The sequence below is a fragment of the Pteropus vampyrus genome, unplaced genomic scaffold, assembly GCF_000151845.1.
Source record: "Pteropus vampyrus isolate Shadow unplaced genomic scaffold, Pvam_2.0 Scaffold745, whole genome shotgun sequence".
NCBI lineage: Eukaryota > Metazoa > Chordata > Mammalia > Chiroptera > Pteropodidae > Pteropus > Pteropus vampyrus.
Genome location: NW_011889526.1, coordinates 433,379 through 455,840, shown reverse-complemented (window position 1 = coordinate 455,840; position 22,462 = coordinate 433,379). Strand labels below are relative to the sequence as shown.

General features: G+C 48.7%; 1 protein-coding gene across 1 annotated transcript; it reads left to right on the top strand.

Moving 5' to 3' along the window:
* Window positions 1–5,548: 5,548 nt before the first annotated feature.
* On the top strand, window positions 5,549–20,440 carry LOC105309484 (leukocyte immunoglobulin-like receptor subfamily A member 6). The gene is given in 9 exon segments (XM_011385676.2): window positions 5,549–5,582; window positions 5,734–5,769; window positions 5,953–6,039; window positions 6,042–6,236; window positions 6,375–6,677; window positions 16,569–16,743; window positions 16,745–16,849; window positions 17,090–17,391; window positions 20,340–20,440. Coding segments are annotated over 9 exon segments (1,338 nt in total).
* Window positions 20,441–22,462: the final 2,022 nt, after the last annotated feature.

Below are 22,462 nucleotides of genomic sequence, written 5' to 3'. Positions count from 1 at the left end.
ATGTGGGCACCTGCACTCTGATGACCCCTTGCTGAACCCAGGTGCCAGTGGCCACTCAGCTTTAGACTCTTTTGTTTGTTGTAGATGCCTGGAGATTAGGAACTTTCCTTTCCCTTTGTGTGCTTTGACTGTGGTACCTATTTCAGAAATATTGTAAATAGGACTTCTCAGCATCAAGACCAGATGGGGCTCTTAAGTGGGCACTGTTATTGTCCACCCTGATGACACATGGAGTCTGACAACTTATTCCATTCATGTCTCACTCCAAGCATCTTAATCAAATCTGGAAAAAAAAAAAGGATGATCCCTCCATGTCCCAGGCACCACTGTCCCCACAACCACTCTGGAGATGGGGGCTCATGGCGACATGATGCAGATGAGGAAACAGGGGCTCAGAGGTGGATGTGGCTGCTCAAGGTCACATGGAGTGTAAACAATGGAAGAATATTTAAATATCACCTTTGTCCCACAATTAAGAGAACTACCCACTCACTCTCCTCTAAATCAGAGGCCAGGACCACAGCTCTGCCTGAGGGACGATGGCCGCTGGGGAGCAGGACGACTCAGAGGCTTGTTCCCAGGAAGATGGGTGGATACTGTCATTAAGGAAAAGAGATTTCTGTGAAGGGCTTGTGACAGAAAGAAAGCCACACTCTTAGGATCCCAGAAGGATCGTGTTTCCTTCCCCACCTCCCTGCATTTGCCCTGCAAGCTCACTGTCACAGGGACGCCCTCTGAACTGCACAGCTGGATGGTAAACGTGTGTCCCTGCTGTTCCGAGCTCTGCTGGGCACAGGCTCCCACATCCCTCTGAAGCATCTTCAGGGCCTGGGTAACCACTGTCCATGGCAAGACCCCACAGGGAGGTGCTGGTGGACGGGTTGAGGGCGAGGGCACCCATGGGGGAGGTCCTAGAGGGAAGATTGGGTCCTGGGTCCCCTCACTTGGAAGGGGCGTCTCAGGAAGGCTCTGGGTCTCTGTGCTGCTCCATCCTGGAGACTAGAACCAGGCTTCTGGGGGCGTTTCCCCTTCCTGTGGGGCTGCTGATGTGACAACCCTATTGCGAGTTGGGAGAAACAGACTCTGAGTGGCCACACCCTGTGCATCTGGCTGTCTGAAGGCTTCATGGTCTCCCCTACCTGCACAAGGGACCAGAGGGAAGACATGCCGTGACCCCTACCTTCAAGGCCCTGCTCTGCCTGGGTGAGATGAGGACAAGAGGAAAGCCCTGGTCTGGGTGGGACCCTGCCCCACAGCCAGGCCCCGGGCAGTCAGGGGACCCCACGCCTCAGGAGGCTCACATGGAGGAGGAGTTTCAGCTCAGGACTCAGGACTCAGGACTCAGGGTCAATCTCTCATGGGGACTCTCTTCCAGGGTTGAGCGTGGGCCCGAGGATCTGCATCCAGGCAGGTGAGTCTGTCCCCTGGGGTCCCTGGTCCCATGTCCTCATTGGGGACAAGAGACCACCCCTGGGCACCTGGAGATGTAGAACAGCAGGTCATGGGCTGACAAGTGGGGGATGTCTGGGAGGTTTGGGGCTGAGAGCTGGAGACTGGTGTTGGGGACCACAGGGATGAGGCCGGAGGGCACTCACCAGAGAGATCAGACCCCAGGATGTCAGGAGGGATTTTTCCCAGGCTAGGGGCTGACACTGAAGCTGGAGGAGACACGGAGCCGCCCCACCGTGCACCTGCCTCCCGGGGAAGGGGAGGGGAGGCGGATGCTCTGAGGACCTACTAGGTCCTCGGAAGCTCAGCACCTACAGGTCACCCACACTCCTGCACCCAAGGCCCTTCCTCCATCTTCAAAGCCAGCAATGGCAGGTCAAGCCCTTCTCACGCCGCCTGTTACTGACCCCATTTCCGTCATCGCATCTCTCTCTGACCCTCTCCCCCTGCTTTGTCTATCCACTTTTAAGGACCCTGTGATTACAGGAGGGCTCCCCAGAGAATCCAAGGTCATCTTTACACCTCAGTTCCTTGTTTCAGCACAGCTGCCAATTCTCTTTTGCCAGATCAGTGATTTACTCACGGGCTCTGGAGATTAAGGTGTAGGGTCTTTGTGGGGCCATGGTCCAGCCCACAGCGTGCTGTGTTCTAGAAGTCACAGCACGAGTTCTCGTAAATCTTTGTTATATTCATGGCCACTTTGTTCTCCAGATACCATTAAATAGTTTTCTTTCTTTGTTTTCTGTTTTTTTATTTAATTAAAATATATTGGACATATGCCAATGTATAAATCTAAAGTGTACAAAATGTTAATTTGATACATTAATATATTCTAATATGATTGCATTGTTGTGCTAATTACCACCTCTATCATGTTACACAATTACCATTTCTTTTTAGCAGCTGGAATAAAGTTATAGTCTCTTAGCTAATTTGGTGATTATAATACAATATTTTTGTCCGTATTCACCATATGACGCATAAGATCTACAGGACTTATTTATTACTCATTGCAAGTTTGTCCCCTTAACAGCCACTGCCCAACCCCCCTACCCCCATTCCTTGGTGACATCCATTCTAAGCAATGTTTTTACAAATTCCCCCTTTTCAGGGTCCACATATAAGTAAGATCATATGGTATTTGTCTTTCTCTGTCTGGCTTATCTCATTTAGCATAACACCCTCCAGATCCATCCATGTTGTCACAAGATTCCCTTCTTTCTCATGGCTGAATAATATTCTATTTTGTGTACAGATATGCCACATCTTCTCTGTCCAGTCATTCACTGATGGGCACTTAGGTTGATTCCATAGCTTGGCTATTGTGAATGATGCTGCAGTGAATATGGGAGTGCAGCTATCTCTTTGGTACCCTGTCTCATTTCCTTTGGATATATGCACAGAAGTAGAATTGCTGGATCATATGATGGGTGTATTTTTTTTTTTTTTAATTTTTAGGATCCTCTGTACTGTTTTCTATAGTGGCTGCACCAATTTACATGTACACCAATGGTTCGAAGGTTTCACTTTTCTTCACATCTTCACCAATATTTATTACTTCTTGTGTTGATGACAGCCATTCTGACAGGTGTGAGGTGGTATCTCGTCGTGGTTGTGATTTCCATTTCCCTGATGATGAGTGACACTGAGTGCCTTTTCAGGTACCCGTAGCCCCTTTGGGTATCTTCTTTGGAAAAAAAAATATCTATTTAGTTCCTCTGAACATTTTTATTTGGATTGCTTGCTTTTGTTATTGAGTTGTATTAATTCTTTAAATGTTTTGAGTAGTAACACTGTAACCGATATATGGTTTGCAGTTTTTTCCCCATTCTATAGGGTTTCTCTGTAGGAGTGGAGTCCTATACAGCACTCACTCGCTGCTCTCCCTAGGGGGAGGGATAGCATTGAATACTTTCTCCTTGCCCTCTCAAATGCACCTTCATTTTCTTAATTCACACGTAAGGTCAAGATACAGATTTCATTTTTAGATGCATACACCCTAACGCTTAGTTGGTCTTTGCTCATCTCTGTAAAGTGTTCAGTTATTTATCTCTCGAGGTGTGACTAGGCATCATTCTCACTTCTCTCCTTCTGTCACTTACAATAGATATGGCATTGACCTTGCCCATTCTAGTCCCCAAGTATCTTGAATTTCCATTTCCACTTCCATTTCTATGCTGTATTCTGGACAATTCCCTCAATATTGTATGCCACTTTCATAAATGTCTCTTCAGCTATGTCTTGTCATTGATGGAATGAATTTTTTTAATGTGTTCATTCTATTGGATTTTTCATCTCTAAAATTTCTAAATCATTCCAATAATTGCTTATTTTTCTGTACTATAATCCATATTCTCACTTTAAAAATTCAGTATCCCCCTTTATTTTTTCATATATGTAAACGTGTTTAATTTTAAGTTATTCTCATATTTTCCTATTGATTCTATTTCCTCGGGCATGACAGCGCCCATTGTCAGTAGTCCATAGCCCTCTTTGTCGTCATTAGGATTATTCTCCGTTGTCCGCTCTTGGAAGCCTGTCCTCCTCACACACCTGAGCTTCCGAGAAGGTTTCCCCCCCACCCCCCAGCTGTCTAGGGAGTCAGGCTGACAAGGGGCGGGGGCTGGAGTAATTGCAGCTTCTCCTGCTCTGTGGTGTTCACTCCCATACTTAGCATCTGCTCAAAGTTGTGTTAGGCAGGGATGGGTCAGTGCTGGCTTTATGCTCACGTGTCAGAAGAAACTGCAGTGAGTCTGTTTCACACTCTCATAGGGGAGGTGACTCAGTGCTGACCATGGACCCGTGTCAGCGAGCAGAGACATTCTTGTGCCCACCTGCAAACACTAAGCAGGAGGACCACAGCTTCCAACCTGTACTCGGAGCTGGAAACCTCCATTCTATGGCCCCTTTGATGGTTCCTGGCTCTGGCAGCTACTCAATTTTGTTCTCTGTTCTATCTTGTGTTTCCTGTTCATTTGGGGAACTTTCATTTCTCTTTTCCTACAAATGACTATTTCTACATATTTCAGAAATATAAATAGCAATTACTGGTATTCAGAGCAGCTAAGAGCTCTTGTATAAATTCAACAAATCTTCATCTTGACTGTGGAGTGCAACACCATGACCCTGTTATGTCTTAGCCCAGTCTAATAGTTGAGAGTGACTGATCCCTCTCCTGAGCCAGGAACCAGTGACAACTACCACTGCTGAGGACTGGGGCCATGACAACATGATCCAAGCAAGGAAGTAGACAAGGAAGTAGATAAGATGTTATTGTCCAGAGCACACAGGCAGTGGAGGATAGATGAATATTTAAATAAAGCTCATCTTTTTCTTAAAAATTAAACCTCTAACCCAAGTAAAAGTCCAGTAAAGCTTACATGCAGAACCACTGGATGAGGGGACACCTCTGCTGAGGAACAAGGGACATTGAGGAGCAGGAATGATTCAGAGGCTTGTTTCCAGGAAGGTAGGGTGGATGCTATTGCAGAGAGAGAAAGAGAGAGAGGGGGAGAAAGAGAGAGAGAGAGAGAGAGAGAGAGAGAGAGAGAGAGAGAGAGAGAGAGGAGAGGCGATAAAGGGGGCTGGGTCCACAGAAAGGTCACGTTTCCTTCCCCATTTCCCTGCATTTTCCCTTCAAGCTCGCTGTCACAGGGACACCCCCTACACTTCACAGCTAGACGGTACACGTGTGTCCCTACTGTTCTGAGCTCTGCAGAACACAGGCACACACATCTTCCTGAAGTGTCTCCAGGGGCTCTTTGTAGACCACTGTCTACAATGAGGACTTCACAGGGAGGTGCTAGTGGACAGGCTGAGGATGAGGGGACCCCATGGAGGAGGCTCTAGTGGGAAGGATGAGACCTTGGTCCCCTCACCTAGAAGGAGCATCTCAGGAAGGCTCCAGGTCTCTGTGCTGCTCCAACCTGGAAAACAGAGCCAGGCTCCTGGGAGCATTTCCTCTTCTTGTGGGGCTGATGTGACAACCCCGTGATGAGAAGAAACAGCCTCTGAGTGGCTACACCCTGTGTGCCTGTCATCAGCCTGAGGGCTCTGTGGTCTCCCCGACCTGCACAGGGGATCAGAGGGAGGACACGTCATGACTGCCACCCTCACGGTTCTGCTCTGCCTCGGTGAGTTGAAGACAGGAGAAAAGTTCTGGTGTGGAAGGGACCCCACCCCACAATCAGGCCCTGGGCAGTGAGGGGACCTGTCAGGAGGCTCACGGGGTATAGGGATCAGCTTGGGACTCAGGGCCAGTCTCTCACAAGGACTCTCTTCCAGGGCTGAGCGTGGGCCCAAAGACCGACGTGCAGGCAGGTGAGTCTTTCCCCAGGAGGCCTGGTCCCACGTCCTCACTGGGGACAAGGGGCCACCCCCAGGCAGCTGGAGACGGAGACAACATTCTGGGCTAATGGATGAAAGATATCTGGGAGGTTTGGGGCTGAGAGCTGGGGACTGGGAGTGGGAATTGTCTGTGACCCAACCTCTAATTTCTTCCAGGGACCATCCCGAAACCCACCGTCTGGGCTGAGCCAGGCTCTGTGATCCTCTGGGGGAGACCTGTAACCATCTGGTGTCAGGGGACCCTGGGAGGAAGAAGTTCCATCTGGAAAAAGAGGAAATTTCAGTAATCTGGTACATGCAGAGGCCACAGGAGCCCAGGGACAAGGCCAAGTTCTCCGTCACACAGATGACAGAGCACACTGCAGGGATATATCGCTGTTACTGTTTCAGCCCCATTGGCTGGTCAGAGCATAGTGACCCCCTGAAGCTGGTGCTGACAGGTGAGGGGACGCTCAGGGTCCCACCTCACGCTTTGCCCTCAGGAAGGGGGTCTGTTCTCAAGGTGTCCTCTTCACAGCTCAGCCCTGGGGGAGTGAGGAAGTATGATCCCATTTACATGCTGCCTCTCCCTCTGTTAGGATCCTACAACAAACCCAGCCTATCAGTGCTGCCGAGTCCTGTCTGGACCTCAGGAGGGAATGTGACCCTCCTCTGTGTCTCGGAGCAGGGGTTTGACAAGTTCATTCTGACTAAAGAAGGAGACCACAAGCCCCTCCTGACTCTGGATTCACAGCAACGGCCCCGTGGGTGGTACCAGGCCCTGTTCCTTGTAGACCCCGTATTCCTCAGCCACAGGGGGACTTCTAGATGCTATGGCTGTTACAAGAACACCCCAAAGGTATGGTCACTCCCCAGTGATCCCATGGAGCTCCTGGTCTCAGGTGAGGGGCCCAACCCTATTTCCTTCATGTCTGTGTGGTTAGCTCAGGACCCTGTCCAGGATAGCTACCATCTAGAACGGCAGTGGAAGGGGCTCTAAGGAGGGTTATCACGATGCGGCTCTGTCCCTCAAAGGAATGGGGAACAACAGGGCCCTCTCACCCCTGCCCTTTTCACAGATCTGTCACCAGAACTCCCTAGGTATGTGGAGTGACATCCTTGTGGGGGCCATGGGGCAGGAGAGTATGAACAAATATGGGGTCGCCATGAGAAGCTATCTCCAGGCTCTCAACCTTCTTTTCCTTTACCCAAAACTCTCAGGGGACCCTGGTCCCTCATCCACTGGACCCACCTCAACAGCTGGTGAGTCACTGGGGGCTCTTTTCTCAGAGGGGGCACAGACTACCCCGGGGCAGTTCTAAGTCTCTCCAAGCATCTAATGCCCCCAGATACTCAAGGACAGGCTTGTGTCCCTAGGAGTGGTGCTGGGCATTAGGGAGAGATGCCAGGGTGCACCACGGGGCCCCAGGGGTCTGAGGCCAGCAGATGACAGGTGGAGAGTCAAGGCAGAGGAAGACGTTGGGGTGAAACCAACTGGCAGTACGGGTCTCAGTGCTCCCAGAGGTGGTGACTGCACAGTCTCTTGTCATCTGGGCCTCAGTTTCACCCTGTGTAATAGAGGAGAATCTTCACTTGGATCTCAAAGGATATCTCAGTTCTGACCTGCAGGACGCAGCCCCACGTCTGCAGAAGTGAAGGACAGGCAATGTTGTGTGTTCAGGTGGCAGGGAAGCACAGAGCAATGACACAGGTGACATCCCAAGCACTTCCCTATCAGCCCTGTGTGGTGCTCAGCCTGTTCTTATCCAAGAAGAAACATTAAATTAAATAAAAATAAATACAGGCTTGGAGACCAAGCTCTACAAAACTGAAATCCCAGCTCTGCATTTCCTGGCCATGGGACCGTGGACAAGCCACATTCCCTCTCTGAGTCCCAGCGTCATTGTCTGTGAAATATATATGGCTCCTGCTGTCTCATTCACAGGTTTGTCTGGAGATTTAGGTGAGGTCCCAGAAGTGGAAGCCCTCAGCGTGGGTGGCCCCACCCTGTGCTTAGGAAATATCAAATTCCTCCTCATGTCCCCTCCTAGATACACACAGAGAAAAGTCCAGGCAGGCCCTGGTTGGGAGTGTGGGGTCTGTAGAACAGAGGACGGATCTTGGCTAGATATAGGAATTGGGGAGGGCACAGAGTCCAACCCACGCAGACTCTGGCTCTGAGTGGTCCCATTTAGGTCCCCCAAAGTCTCTGATGGGTTGGTGAGTAGAAGCCATGGTGTGGAAGTTGCACTGTGTGTCCCAGCTTTGTCCATTCTTAAGACCTAGACACAGTGACAACCCAGTAGAAACAAAGCATTCCAGATCTTGACTTCTAAATACTATCTTCTATTAGAATGAAGAGATTTAACAAGAATAGACTTAGACTTTTGAAGATGTTCTTTCCGTTTCATAAGAATTTTTTAAAATCATCCACACGACTTTCTCATGTTACCATTTTGTCTGATTTATGTTGAATTTCAAAGGACCCAGAGTGGGGATCAAAGCCTCTGAGATCTCAATGCAACCCTCGGGGCCGGGCTCTGGGGTAGCTTAGAAGCTCATTTCTAATTTTGTGCAGGTGCTTCAGACCCCAAAGTTCAGACCAGAGCACTGCAGAAAAGGTAAATTCCCCTCAAAGTCCCTCCCCCGACTTCCCAGCTCTGCTTATGGCTCTGTCATCACTGCCTAACTCTCCTGTGTTCTGCCCCTCCACTGCCTGTAGCTCCTGCTCCACCGCTCAGGCCCAGGAGGAGAACCGATGTAACTGGGGAGGAGGTGAGGTCCTGGAGGGAGATGGGGCACAGGAGTAGTTGAGAGGGTTCTGGGCTTAGGGGAGAGAAAGCATGAAAATTTCCAAATCTGTGTGATGCCAGGCACATCCCTGACCCTCAATGGGCCTGTCCTAAGATTGAGAAAGGTGGGAGGGACCTCAGAACTTCAGGAATCTTGGCATGAGATAGAGCCTTCTTGTTCTCCAGATACTCCCATGAGGGATCCCCGGCCCGAGGAGGACAAAGAGAAAGGCAGTTGGGTAAGCCTCCTGCCCTGTTCAGGGGCCCTGCACAGGCTCATTAATAAGGTGCATCCACGAGATGCTTCTCTCTCCTCCTGTCACTCAACTCTCAGCAGTATCAGACTTTGCCCTTCCTCCTGAAAGATGGTACATGCAGGCTGCTGAGGCACACTTCTCAGTGGCTTTTACTGATGCCACTTGGGCCTCTCCTTTTTGGTTCCCCTATTTGGGTCCTTTGTTTTTATATAGCACTTTCATCAACTTTATTGAAAATTTATACTATGGGATTAGTTTGACTAAGCATTGCTTCGTGGCATAGAAAACCCCTTCCTCCATAAATCCTTAAAAGCAATATGTGGATTTAATTAGCTGTTAACTGTTTGTGTCCTTTTAACGGTTGGTTGTCCACGTCTCATAATGGCAGTGCTGCCGTGGACAGTTGTACAGTTTGCGCACTGCACAATAAGACTTGTAGGGTTCAGGACCCTACTGGTGGGGTCTGAGCTGTGTGCCTTTTCTTATTCACACAAAGGCTCCCTATAGCCTAGCCCATCAATGCACATGGATCCTCTGCCTTCCTCTTTCTCTGTTTATGCTCTTCGCTCTGGTCCCATGGGTTTTGATGCAGTGGAGCTAATGTGCCTTGGGTGCCATCACTGGCATTTGGCTTCTCCCACAGGAAGTCCACCCAACTATCTTGCTAACCTCACTGCGAGACAACTCTGTATTTTATATTGTCAAATTTATTTAACCCCAGGCATAGCTGGACCATCTCTATGCTCATGAACTCACAATTATTTCTAACCCTGACCTATTGCCTGAGCACCAGCCTCATCTAAATCCCTGTGAGCCATCTCTATTGTCTACCCAGCAGGCATTTAACATCACACATACAACCATTAAATCTCCCCCAAAATAGTTGTTTCTCACACAATGTTTACTACTTCCAAGAACAACCAGAAGTCTTTCTCAATTCTTTCCTTCCTCTTGTCCACCTCCCCCACCCCAACCACCAATGTCTAGAGACGTTTTGTTTGTCATAGCTGGGAACAGAGTGCCAATGGCATCTAGAGGCCAGGGATGCTGCTAAACATCCTACATGTCAAAGGACAGCTTGGCAACAAACACTCGCCTGGCCAGAGGTGTTTGTTCCTCTGAGTGGAGGAACTGTCATAGCTGAAGTACTTCCTTCACACTGCCTTTGCTCACCAATCACACCACCACTCCATTTTCTCCCTAACACTTGTCACCATCCCAAATTACTTGTTTCCTTGTTTGTGGGCTGTCCCCAACCCAGTGACCATGAATTCCCTGAATGCAGGGCCCTTATCTGTCTTCTTGGCCCCCTGGCAAATGCCTTGTCTCTCTGACTCTCTGTCTCTTTCTCTGTGTCTCTCTGTTTCTGTCTCTATATAGAGAGATAGATAATAGATGTCTACAATATATAGCATTTATAGAGTATGTGAACTCCCTCGATATATATGTATATAGTACTCATATATACACACATGTGTGTGTTCATGCATGTATATTGGGTGAAATGAGTGAATCATAAGCCTAACTGAATGTCCTTCAAGACCCCTCGTTCCCCATTCATCCGTTCATTCATTTTTTCAGTGACTCAACAAATACTTATTAAGAATCTCTATTTGCAAGTCTCTATAGTAGAGCGGATGATATAAACATGAATGAAGATATATCTGAAAAAGGGATTCTGGCTTCTGGGTGGAAAATGAGCAGAAGAGGGATGAGTGAAAGCGAGGAGAGTTCCACTCCTCACTGTTGTCCCCCATCAGAGCCCAGACAACAAAGACCCCCAGGGAATGACGTGTGCCTAGCTCAGCTACAGAAAACTCAGGCAAGGGGTGGTCATGGTGCCTTCCATTCCGTCAGAGGGATTGCTGGACATGAAGGACAGACAAGTGGGAGAGGACAGGCAGATGGACAGTCAGGTGGACCCTTCCTGCTCCCAGTGCCCTGGTTTCTCCCCACCCTAATCATACACCTGCCTCTCACTCTACCTGCCCACAGGATACTCCATCTGATGCCCCCCAGGATGTGACCTATACCCAGCTGAACCACCTGACCCTCAGATGGAAGACAATACCCCCTTCCTCCGCATCAGAGGTACCCCCAGATGAGCCAAGCATGTATGCTGTTCTGGCCTTCCACTAACCCAGGAAGTGCCCGCACCACACACCCCAGGGAGGGGCCCTGGAGGGACCCCTGAAGGCACAGGAGCTGTCTCTATGGACACTCAGCTAGTGACCCTGAGCCTGGGGACCTTTTGAAAGCAAGCAGGACAATCCAAGTCCTTATAAGGCACCTAATTCTGTAGATAAGATAAATATGAGCCCTATATTTTTGAAAATAGGCCAATACACTTCTATATAACCAGCGATTGAGAGAAGAAAACCACAAACGAAGACAACTTATTTTACTTAAAAGAGAATGTGACTCTTATACATCAGCACATATTTTCACATAACTGATAATGCAAATGTTAAACATCAAAATCAACTGTCCCTAACGGAAATTGTTAGAAAGAAAAGAGAGTCTGGAACCCCACGGCCTAGGCAAATGTCTAAAGAAATTGGACAAAGAATCGCCAATTCATCCCATGACGGTGGGTGAATGGACATAAGAATGAAAAGAATATATAGCTATATGGAAAGAATAAAAAACAGAAAGATCAATTGTGTTAGTCTGGTTGGGCTGCCATAACAAAGGACCACAGACTGTGGCTCACACAACGGAAATCTATTCTCTCACAGTCCTGGAGGCTGGCGGTCCGAGATCAAGATGAGGGCAGGGCTCATGTCCTCTGAGGCCACTCTCCTTGGGTTATCGGTGCTGCCTTACTCCCTCTGCTCACATGGCCTGTCACTGGTGTGTGAAAGAAGGGAGAGAGGGAGAGAGATCCCTGGGGTCTCTTCTTCTAAGGACACTAACCTATTCAATCAGGACCCTACCATTATGATTTCACCTTAACTACTTTCTTAGAGGCTCCATCAACAAATACAGCCACACTAGGGTTGGGGCTTCACCATGAGTTTTGTGGAGGGACATAAACAGTTAACAACATGCCACACTTGTGCTCCCCAAATTCATGTCCTTCTCCCATGCAAAGTACATCCATTCCATCTGTACAGCACCCCAAATCCCCACTCATTTCAACATCGACTATCCAAAGTCTCATCTACATGTTGTCTGCATCAGACATGAGTAGGTCTCGGGATGGAACTCATTCTAAGGCAGAATTCATCTGCAGCCTTGAATCTGAGACCCAGACAAGTTACATTTCCTTTGGGAATCCCCATTCCCAAAGGGAGAAGTTGCAAACACGGGGTGATGGATTTCAAGCATATTCCAGCAAGGCAGCATCCATCAAATTGTAAGTCTCCAGAATAATCTTCTCGGTTCAATGTTCTGACTCTCCAGGTTCTGTGGGGTGGCAGTGTCACCTCCATGACCTGGCTGGGTGGCACAGCCCCTTTATCTCCCTGTGGGAGTCCCATTCCCAAGGCTTTGAGTGGAAGCCATCTGCCCTGTTGAAACCAAGGCAGTGACCCAATCTTTGAAACCAAGGAGGCAGCCCTGGTGGGCTCTGTCTTTGGGTCATTCTTCCCCTTTCTTGCGGAATAATAGCACGCATGTACACACAGATAACTCTGTTATCCCATCCCATAGAACTGGAGCAGTCTGACACTTTTCATTCCTTTTGTCTATCTCTAACCCTTTCGGTTCAAACGGGCAGTGTTTCTGTTCCTAGAAATCCATCACCTCTTTCCCAACGAACAGTCCATCCCCACCTGTGGCATTCTCTCCCAAACACGCTTTCTCATTTGTGGCAATAGGGACAGCCGGGAAATTTCCATCTCTTTGAGTTCTGGGTCCATTCGCTTAGCAGTTCATTCTTCCATTCATCCCTCACCTCTCAAGTGTCTTTGCAGGCACTCAGGACAACCCAGGCCACACATCAACTTTTTGCTTAGGAATCCTTTCAGCTAAAAAGGCAATTTTATGGCAAGTTCTATCCTCTAGAAGACAATTCAGCCAAATTCTTCGCCACTTGATGACAGGACCGCCTTTTCTCTGTTGTCTAGAAGCATGTTCATCGTTTGTGTCTGAGGACTCACTGGAATGTATACGACCATCCACATTTCTACCAGCGTTCTGTTCACATTCATCGTGTATTCTCTGGGAAGATGGAGGCGTTCTCTCCACCTCTCTCTTCTTTCTGAGCCCTCACCAGAGTTGTCATAGATGTCCATCTATCTCCTGGCAGTCGATTCACAGGACCTTGACTTTTTCTGACATGTACCTATTCCCTAACCAGTTGCTAAGCTGTTTCCAGGCCTTAGTACCAAATTTTACATTATTCTGCTCAGGTTTCTATAACAAAATATAGATTGGGTGGTTTAAGCAGCAGAAATTAATTTACTCACAGCTCTGGAGACTGGAAGTCCCAGATCAAGGTGCCAGTAGGGCTGGTGTCTCCTGGGGGCTATCCCCTGTGGTTGCAGATAGCCCCTTCTTGCTGTGCGCTCACATGGACTTTTCTTGGTGTGAAAACATAGACAGAGATGGAAAGTGAATTATCTGGTTTCTCTTCTAATGAGGACACTAACCTTATTGAATCAGGACCCCACCCTTATAATCTCATTTAACCTACTTTCTCAGAGGCCCCACTTCCGAATACAGCCACCCTGGAGGTTAGGGCTTCACTATATTAATTTGGGAGGACACATGCATTCGATCCAAAGCATTAATAAAGCCAAAGATATTTACCACTGACTATTCTTAAGATGTATAAAGTCCTAACACTACAGAACAGAAAATAGAGATATGGCACCAATAACTCATATCAGGAATGAAATGAGACATCGCTGCAGATCACACAAACTTATCTAGTGTCAACCCTAAATACAAGAGGTAAACTGAGGCACGCTCCAATGACCAAAAATTGAGTTTATTTGAAAACAGCAGAGGAATTAAAATTTTGGACATGCAAACTGTAGCAAGCTATAGGGAGTCCATTGAGGTTTTAGGACAGGCTGCGCTTATGGGCAAGGAGTGCGAAGAGGATGGGTAGCTGCAGTCCAAGCAGCAACTTCACTGGCTTGAGGATGGGGAGAAGTTCATGGCGGACGTTCATTGGTCAAGGGTTATGTTTCAGGTTTCTGTAAATCAAGGGTTTGTGGGACACCGCTCTCTCGGTATTTTAGTTTTCCAGAGAACCCATATTGAGATTCTTCATTTCATATCCTCTAGTTCTATTTTAAAATAAAATATGTTCACAATGAATATAAGTGAACCTAAAGAAGAACTTTATCCAATTTTGATGAAATGGACTAATATCCCCCCCAAAAAAAACCTGTTTCCAAGATGGCCCCAAGAATAAAAAGAAAATCTGAGTCACCATTGAACTAGTAAATAAATTCCATCTGAAAATTAAAATCTCAAAAAATGAACTCCGGGCCCATTAAGATACCCAGTAAGTTCTTCCAAACAACTGTGGAAGATTAGACATTGGTTTCACAGACATTTTAGAGCAAACACATTCTCCAAACATTTATACAGGCTCGACTGAAAATCTGAGAAGTTATATTTTAAGGGAAGAACATCGTATTTAGCTTTCCAACATAAACTTAGAAGCAAAAACTTTTTAAAATGGGAGTAAGTCCGATCCTGACTTTACCACTCAATTCACACACAAAATGGGTAGTAGAAATATTTCAATGAAGACAAATTTTCAACAACAAATCAAAGCTGTAGCTCAAATCACTGCCCCATAAGTTTTCGGACCAGGAAGCCATGGGATCCGGAAAACAGCTCTGCCTGAGGACAGGGGCTCTGCGGAACAGAAACAACACAGAGGCTTGTTCCAGGAAGGTGGGTGGGTGCCATTTCAAGAAAAAGGGAAGTCCGTGAAGGGCCTGTGACCAAAAAAAAAAAAGGCCACGCTCTGGGACCATAGAAGAGTCGTCTTTCTTTCTCCATCTCCCTGCATTTCCCCTGCGAGCTCACTGTCACAGGGACAACACCTGAACTGCACAGCTGGACGGTAAACGTGTGTCCCTGCTGTTCTGAGCTCTGCAGGGCATAGGTTCCCACGTCCTCCTGAAGCGTCTCCAGTGGCTGGGTGCCCACTGTTCATGGCAAGAACCCCAGAGGGAGGTGCTGATGGATGGGCTGAGGGTGAGGGAGCACATGGGGGAGGCACTAGAGGGAAGGACAGGCCTTGGTCCCCTCACCTGGAAGGGGCATCTCAGGAAGGCTCCAGGTCTCTATGCTGCTCCAACCTTGAAACCAGAGCCAGGCTCCTGGGGGGCGGGGGTTTCCCTTCCTATGGGGCTGCTAATATGATAACCCCATGGTGTAACGGGAAGGGACAACGTCTGAGTGCCACACCCTGTGTGTCTGTCTTCTGTCTGGGGATCCATGGTCTCCCCCATGGGATGACCCAGAGAGAGGACATGCCATGACCGGTACCCTCACGGCCCTGCTCTTCCTCAGTGAGATGAGGATGGGAGGGAAGCCCTGGTCTAAGGGAGAACCCTGCCCTATGGCCAGGCCCTGGGCAGTCAGGCGACCCCTCAGAAGGCTCACAGGAAGGAGGGGTCTCCTCAGGACTCAGGGCCAATCTCTCATGGGGACTTTTTTCCAGGGCTGAGCTTCGGCTTGGAGACAGGCATGCAGCCAAGTGAGTCTGTCCCCAGGGGTCCCTGGTCCCGGGTCCTCAATGGGGACAAGGGGCCACTCCTGGAAAGCTAGGGATGGAGACAGCAGTTCTGGGCTGACAAAAGGGGGACATCTGGGAGGTTTGGGGCTGAGAGCCGGGAAGTGAGGATGAGGACTGTCTGTGACCCAGCCTCTGATTCCTTCCAGGGACTGTCCAGGCTCTGTGATCCTCTGGGAGAGACCTGTGACCATCTGGTGTCAGGGAACCCTGGGAGCCAAGGAGTTCCATCTGGATAAAGAGGAAAATTCAGTAATCTGGTACATACAGAAGCCATAGGAGCCCAGGGACAAGGCCAAGTTCTCCGTCGCACACATGACAGAGCACACTGCAGGGATATATCGCTGTTACGATTTCAGCTCCATTGGCTGGTCAGAGCGCAATGGTGACAGGTGAGGGGATGCTCAGGGTCCCACCTCATGCTCCGCCCTCAGGAAGGGGGTCTGTTCTCAAGGTGTCTCCCTCACAGCCCAGCCTGGGGGAGTGGGAAGGTGTTACCCCATTTATACACTTCCTCCCCCTCTCCTAGGCTCCTACAGCAAACCCAACCTGTCAGCCCTGCCAAGGCTGTCTGGACCTCAGGAGGGAACGTGACCCTTCTGTGTGGCTCAGGGCAGGGTTTTTGCAGGTTCATTCTGACTAAGAAAGGAGAACAGGCCCCCCCTGGACTCTGGACTCACAGCGACAGCCCAATGAGTGGTACCAGGCCCTGTTCCCTGTGGGCCCCCAGCCACGGGGGGATGTTCAGATGCTATGGCTGTTACAGGAACTGCCCCCCCAGGTGTGGTCACCCCTCAGTGATCCCCTGGAGCTTCTGGTCTCCGTGAAGGAGTCCTATCCTGACCCATCTCGGTTTTCAGGCACCAGACAGGTCACTGGGGTCTCTACTGGGAGGGGAGCCTCATGTGAGAGAGTGGGGTGAGGGGACACAGGGGCTCATGGGCCAGAAACACAGAGTGAGGACAGTGATACCTGGGAGCCTGGATGGGAAGGGGGTTCAGGAGAGGAGCCAGCTCCTGCTTTCACACTGGTCTCCAGGTATGCTTGAGAAGCCATCCCTCCTGACTCAGCAGGGCCCTGTCATGGCCTCTGAACAGAGCCTGATCCTCCAGTGTCACTCTGACATTGGCTATGACAGATTCACTCTGTCCCAGGACAGGGCATGTGACCTCACCCAGTGCCCTGGCCGAAAGCCCCAAGCTAGGCTCTCTCCCGGGCTCTGTGACGGGCTCCGACAGGGGCTGGTACAGATGTCACGGTGGACACAACTTCTCCTCTGAGTGGTCAGCCCCCAGTGACCCCCTGGACATCCTGGCGACAAGTGAGGATCCAGAGGGTTCAGTCAGGTCCTGTGGCCCTGCCGGGGGGAGCCCAGTGGGTAATGGCTGGGACGAAGGATGTGGGGTCTCCAGGGAGGGAGACAGTGAGAGATAGGGGTGGGGGAGGGAGAGACTCAGAGGAAACATGGACAGAGATGTGGGTCCTCAGAGAGGCCTGGTGACCCTCAGGTCAGGACCAGATGGCAGGCTGCCCCTCATCCATCCTTTCTCTCTCTCTCTCGGACAGCTTGGTGCCTCACCCTCCCTCATGGTGCAGCTGGGCCCTACGGTGGCCTCAGGAGAGAATGTGGCCCTGCTGTGTCAGTTATGGCACCTGAGGGACACTTTCCTTCTGACCAAGGAGGGGGCAGCGCATCCCCTCTTGTGTCTTAAAGCAAAGGACAGAGCTGGGCTGTACCAGGCCGAGTTCTCCATGAGTCCTGTGACCTCAGCCCACGGGGGGACCTACAGGTGCTACAGCTCACACAGTACCTTCCCCTACTTGTTGCCACACCTCAGTGATGCCCTGGAGCTCATGGTCTCAGATGAGGGGTCCCTGTCTCCAGGAGAGTCTGGGAAAGTAATAAATGAAGGGATGCAGGGGGGACTCCACAGAGGTGGTCCTACCCATGAGAGGGTGGGCGAGACAGGACCTCCCACTCCTGGCCCCCATCCCAAATCCCCGCAGAGGCAGAGTAGGGAAGTAGTGAGACGTGGTGGCTCCAGGAGGAAAAAGGGAACCGACCCATCCTCACCTCCTGGCATCCCCATCTCAGAGCCCTGAGCTCTGTCCCCACTGGACACTCTCCTATAGAGAGATGCGTCCCTCCTTTGAACATTGCTCTGCATGGCCCCCTGTGCTCCCCTGAAGGCCTTCATGCACTCAGTGCTACCTAAGACTCAGGGGGACGTGCCAGGCTCTCCAAGTCACTGGGGTCCTGGCAGGACGTGTGTAGCCCACATCCACTCTGCATTCCTGTGCACACGTGTCCAGTATTGCTCTATTTCTGAGGACTTTTATACAGTATTTCAATATAAGAACTTACAAATTTAATTTATCTTATATGAACTCAAGATTCAAAAACAAATAATTGTACTCCCATTTTCATTGGGATTAGATTAAATTCATACAATCATCATGGAGAATAACTTCCTGTTAATATCAGGTCTCTCTATCACATGCATTCTCAAATGAGGTTTATTAATGAACTTTAGGATTACTTTGAAACTTTTTTTTATAAATATGAGTAAATTCATGACCTATTTTAAGAATTGTTCAACATCATAATTTATAAGTAGGTGTTTGAATTTTTTATACTTTCTAGATCACAGTAAGTACACGTGAGGAAGTTATTGGTTTGAGTATATTTAGTTCATGATCTGTTAACTTTCTAGAGATTCTCTCCCATTCGATTGTTTTTTCAACTGAGCCCTCTGATGTGCTGATACAATTATAAAAGCCACAGGTCAAAGGAAATTTCACCTTCTTATTCCCAAATTGTATACCTATTTTTCTTGCTCCAAACTCCACATGATAATGATGACAGAGTAAAATATTCTAGAACTTCCCCTCAGGAAAACAGCTTAATTCTCACCCAAAATTATTTCAAGGCAAATTTATTAAAAAATCAAAGAATTATTGGCCTGGCCATTTTGATCTGTTTTTCTGTTTCATTAGCATTTTATTGGGATTGCTTTCTCTTCTTGGTGGTTGAACATATCCTGAAAATTATCTTTCTCTTTGATTTATAACACATGAGACACATAACAAAGCTTCTTAATTTCAACTATTTGTATATTAACTCTACTGAAAAACATGATCTGAATTGTGCAATCTCATATTTATTTAGAATTTTTTCATGGATCTTTGTAATTAGTTTTGGTCAGTGATTTCTCTCTCCCTCTCTCTCTTCACTGTCCTGGTTTTTATAAGAAAAATGAGTAATAGATTAACATAATTTTCTATTTTTTGTGCTCACTCAATACTATAATTAAGCTTATTTCCTCCATTCTTTCAAGTTTGAAAACAAGAACTGTGGACTTCCTCATGTCTGGACCTTGTTAAATAAAGAGGGGGTAGAGGTTGTCTTTTGGGATCAAAATCAAATAATGACCCATCCATCCATGAAACCTTGCCAGACTTTTTAGAGTTTGTACAACAAAAGAGAGCGATAGATGACGATGATGGCACCTCCCCACCTGGACACTTGACCCTGACCTATCACCAGTTTACCAATGCACACCCCTCCACCTCCCTACCTCCCACCCCCGTCCCAGCCGGCCCTTCTCCTCTGCCCCTCCCACATTTCACAGACAGGACTTATTCCTTGTTGATGAACAGACTCTGATCTTTCTGGGGACCTGCCTCCTTGTCACCTGTTTATATTTCAAGTAACTGATGTGACCTGTACTATATAGACTAATTCACATATACAATATATACATATATAATATATATAGGTATAGCTCAAATCTATGTAGATATGCAGCATGTGGACATATAATGTTAATATTTATGTGTAACTGTGTGTATAGACATATACTTATATATAATAAAATGAATCCATAATATAGTATAGGTACAATGTATCTGTAGTATACCACTGTATACTTAGTTACACACATGTCTATTGTTTTATAAAGATAAAATGTACATATCTACAAGTATATCTACAAATATTCATCCAAATGCCCATGTTTTTCATCTGGTAAGTCTATCTATCCACCATTGCAATTATTCCTAATTACATGAAGAGTGAATTAATGAAAGAATAAATGGATGAAAAGTTCCAGGTGACAATTAAAATGCAGGCCCCAGAGAGGAGGGTCCTGGGTGAGGTGGGGTGAAGCGGACCCAACCCCGATATTCACCCTTTTGTGCTCCTGACGATCAGGAAGCCCTAAAGCCAACCCCTCCTCCAGGGGTCCTGGGTCCCAGCTGTGGAGAAAGTGGGGGCTCTCAGCTGTATGGGAATAAGCTTATGAGCCTTGTGCCTCAGACTGAACACAGAATGCATGAAACTTGATCATTTCTGTACTGAGACCATTTTCCTCCCCAGTCCTGAGCTCTGGAACAGCTAACTGTCATCAGAGACCCTATGCAGGTTTTGAATTCAGATGACAAGGAGGTGAGAGAATCCAGTGAGGAGACACAGGGGATCTGGCAGGGCAGAGACAGGGCTCATTAAGGAATGGGACGGTGTGACAGGCTTGAGAGGGAAAGTGGGAGCACTGAAACCACAGAACCCACGAGGGAGGTCATGTCTCCCCAAGTCCTCACTCACATCCCCATTTCATGACCCCCAGGAGCAGCTGATGCCATCACCCCATCACCCACCTGACAGACTCCAAAACCAGTGAGTGAGAAACCCTCAGGACGGGGTGGTGCATAGGGTCACATCCTGTCAGGGGGCAGGTGCCCTGGTGTATATTCAGGATCCTAGGGGACTGTGGTCTGCGTGACCTCTGTGACCTCTTTGTCCACAATTCCCAGCCTCCCACCCCCAGGACTACATGCTGGGGAATCTCAACCAAATGGGCGTGGCTGCCTTGATCCTGCTGGTCCTCGAGGTGCTGCTGTTTCAGGCTTGACCCAGCCAGAGGGGACCCAGGAGGCAGCAGGAGGTCAGCGCAGGAGGGCACAGTGTGCCGCTGAATGCTGGGGCCTTGGAGCTCACCTGATGATCCAGGAGGTTCTGAGAGAAAATCTGCACCATGAGTTGGGAATTTTCTTGGGAGAATGCCCAGAGGAATGGGCATGGTTTGGGTGCAGGAGGACATGGATGTCCCTGTAGACAACTTCCCCGCCCTGCCATTAACAGCCCTTTGGTTCTCACCCCTATGCCAGAGGGTCCATCCACATGCCAGGTTTGGATCCACATCTGTACACACTACCTTCAGATAAACACAATGTAGTGTCTCCATAACACTGAGATTTTTTCTAGCCATAAAGCACAAAGTGCTGACACCTGCTGCAATGTGGGGTCAAAAATATGCAGCTAAGCGACAGAAGCCAGACAGAAAAATCACATTTCATATGATTCCATTTATATGCAATGTCCAAGAGGAAACCCACGGAGACAGAAAGCCTATTAGCATTTGTCAGGGGCTGAGCTGGAGGACAAAATGGAGACTGGCTGCTTTGTGGATCATTTTGGGGTCATGAAAATCTCAGAAGCAGGTAGATGTTGCGATTGCAATGAAAGTGAATTGTGTACTTTAAAGTGGTCAATTTTATGTTACGCAAACTTTGTATCAATAAACAGACATGCAAGTGAAAAGGACATGATTCCCTATAGGTCTGCTATACTTTAGAAACTGAACTGGATCCCACTGAGTTTTATGGGAGGCAGGATGCCCACCAGGTCAGAGGTGCTCTAAGTGCCTCAGTGCTTGGGGCTAGCCACGGATGGGATTTACACTTTCATTCAGGCACTGGGAGAGTGTGGGATCCCAGATGGCTCCACCATTCCTGCATCCTTTAAATGTGTGCTCACATGCCATTCAACCGAGGATGTGTTACAGCTTCTGACTTACCTGATAGCTGGGAGGGCAGACGTGGGGCTTCCAAGGAGCTCTTCCTGCCAAGAGTCTCTTATGCCCATGTCATCCACGGGTCACGAAAATGACACCAGACTGAGACTCATCATGTCTCAGGCTCTACTGACCCTCATAACAACCCTGAGAGGTGACATTGCATCATTTCTACAATAGGGAAACTGGAAGAGGGGCCGTTACTGGCTCAAAGTAGATGGTCCATAAATGTTTTTCCAGGTTGTAAATTAAACCTCATGACTTGTCTCCAAATAGCGCCCTTGCCCAAGGCACAGATAGAATCCAAAGGGTCGGATGAGAAGACTTGTCTGCGGGGAAGGCAGAGAGGAAGCAGCCATGACTCAGGGTTGGCGAGAGTGACTAAGAAAAGATGCTGCTGTCGGTAGACATGAGGAAGTCAGAGAGAGAGGGAGTGTGAGGGAGACACTCACACGAGGACAGGAGGGACGAGAGTCAGAGACAGTGTCGGAAACAGGCCCTCAAGCCTCTCTGTGCTCCTGGGGTCGTCCATCCTGTGATGGCTCCACTGGCTCCTCCATCAGCCAAGGCAGAGTGGTGGAGGCCTCGTGCTTTACTCTCTTCCCCTCACACACAAGGAAAGAGTCAACAGCTCTACTCTGGGCCCTTCTGTCCAAGACCCAGCCCATCACCACCATCAAGCCCAGCTGAAGGGACAAGACGCTTCGTTGGTGCAACTCCACCACCTCCGTCCTGGCCTCTCTCCTCCAGACCCTCACTCCTAGCTGAGGTGTTTATTCTCGCAGCCCCACACTTATCCGGCACTAACCACCCACTGCACCAAACCTTGCACAGCTCTCCACCTTACTCCGGTAATGTCCAAGTGTCTCTGCCTGATAATCCGTGCGGTTGGAGATGGGCTGAGCTAAACTCTGTAGCCCCAGCAGAGCCAGCTCCTCCCCACACAGCAAATACATCCCAGTGAACACCTCCCCTCCCCAGACACAGCACAAACCTGTCATGACCACCCTGCGCCTTCTCCAGGTGCTCTCTGAGCCAATCTGAACAGAACGGACTCCTTTTCAAAGTTTCTGGACTATG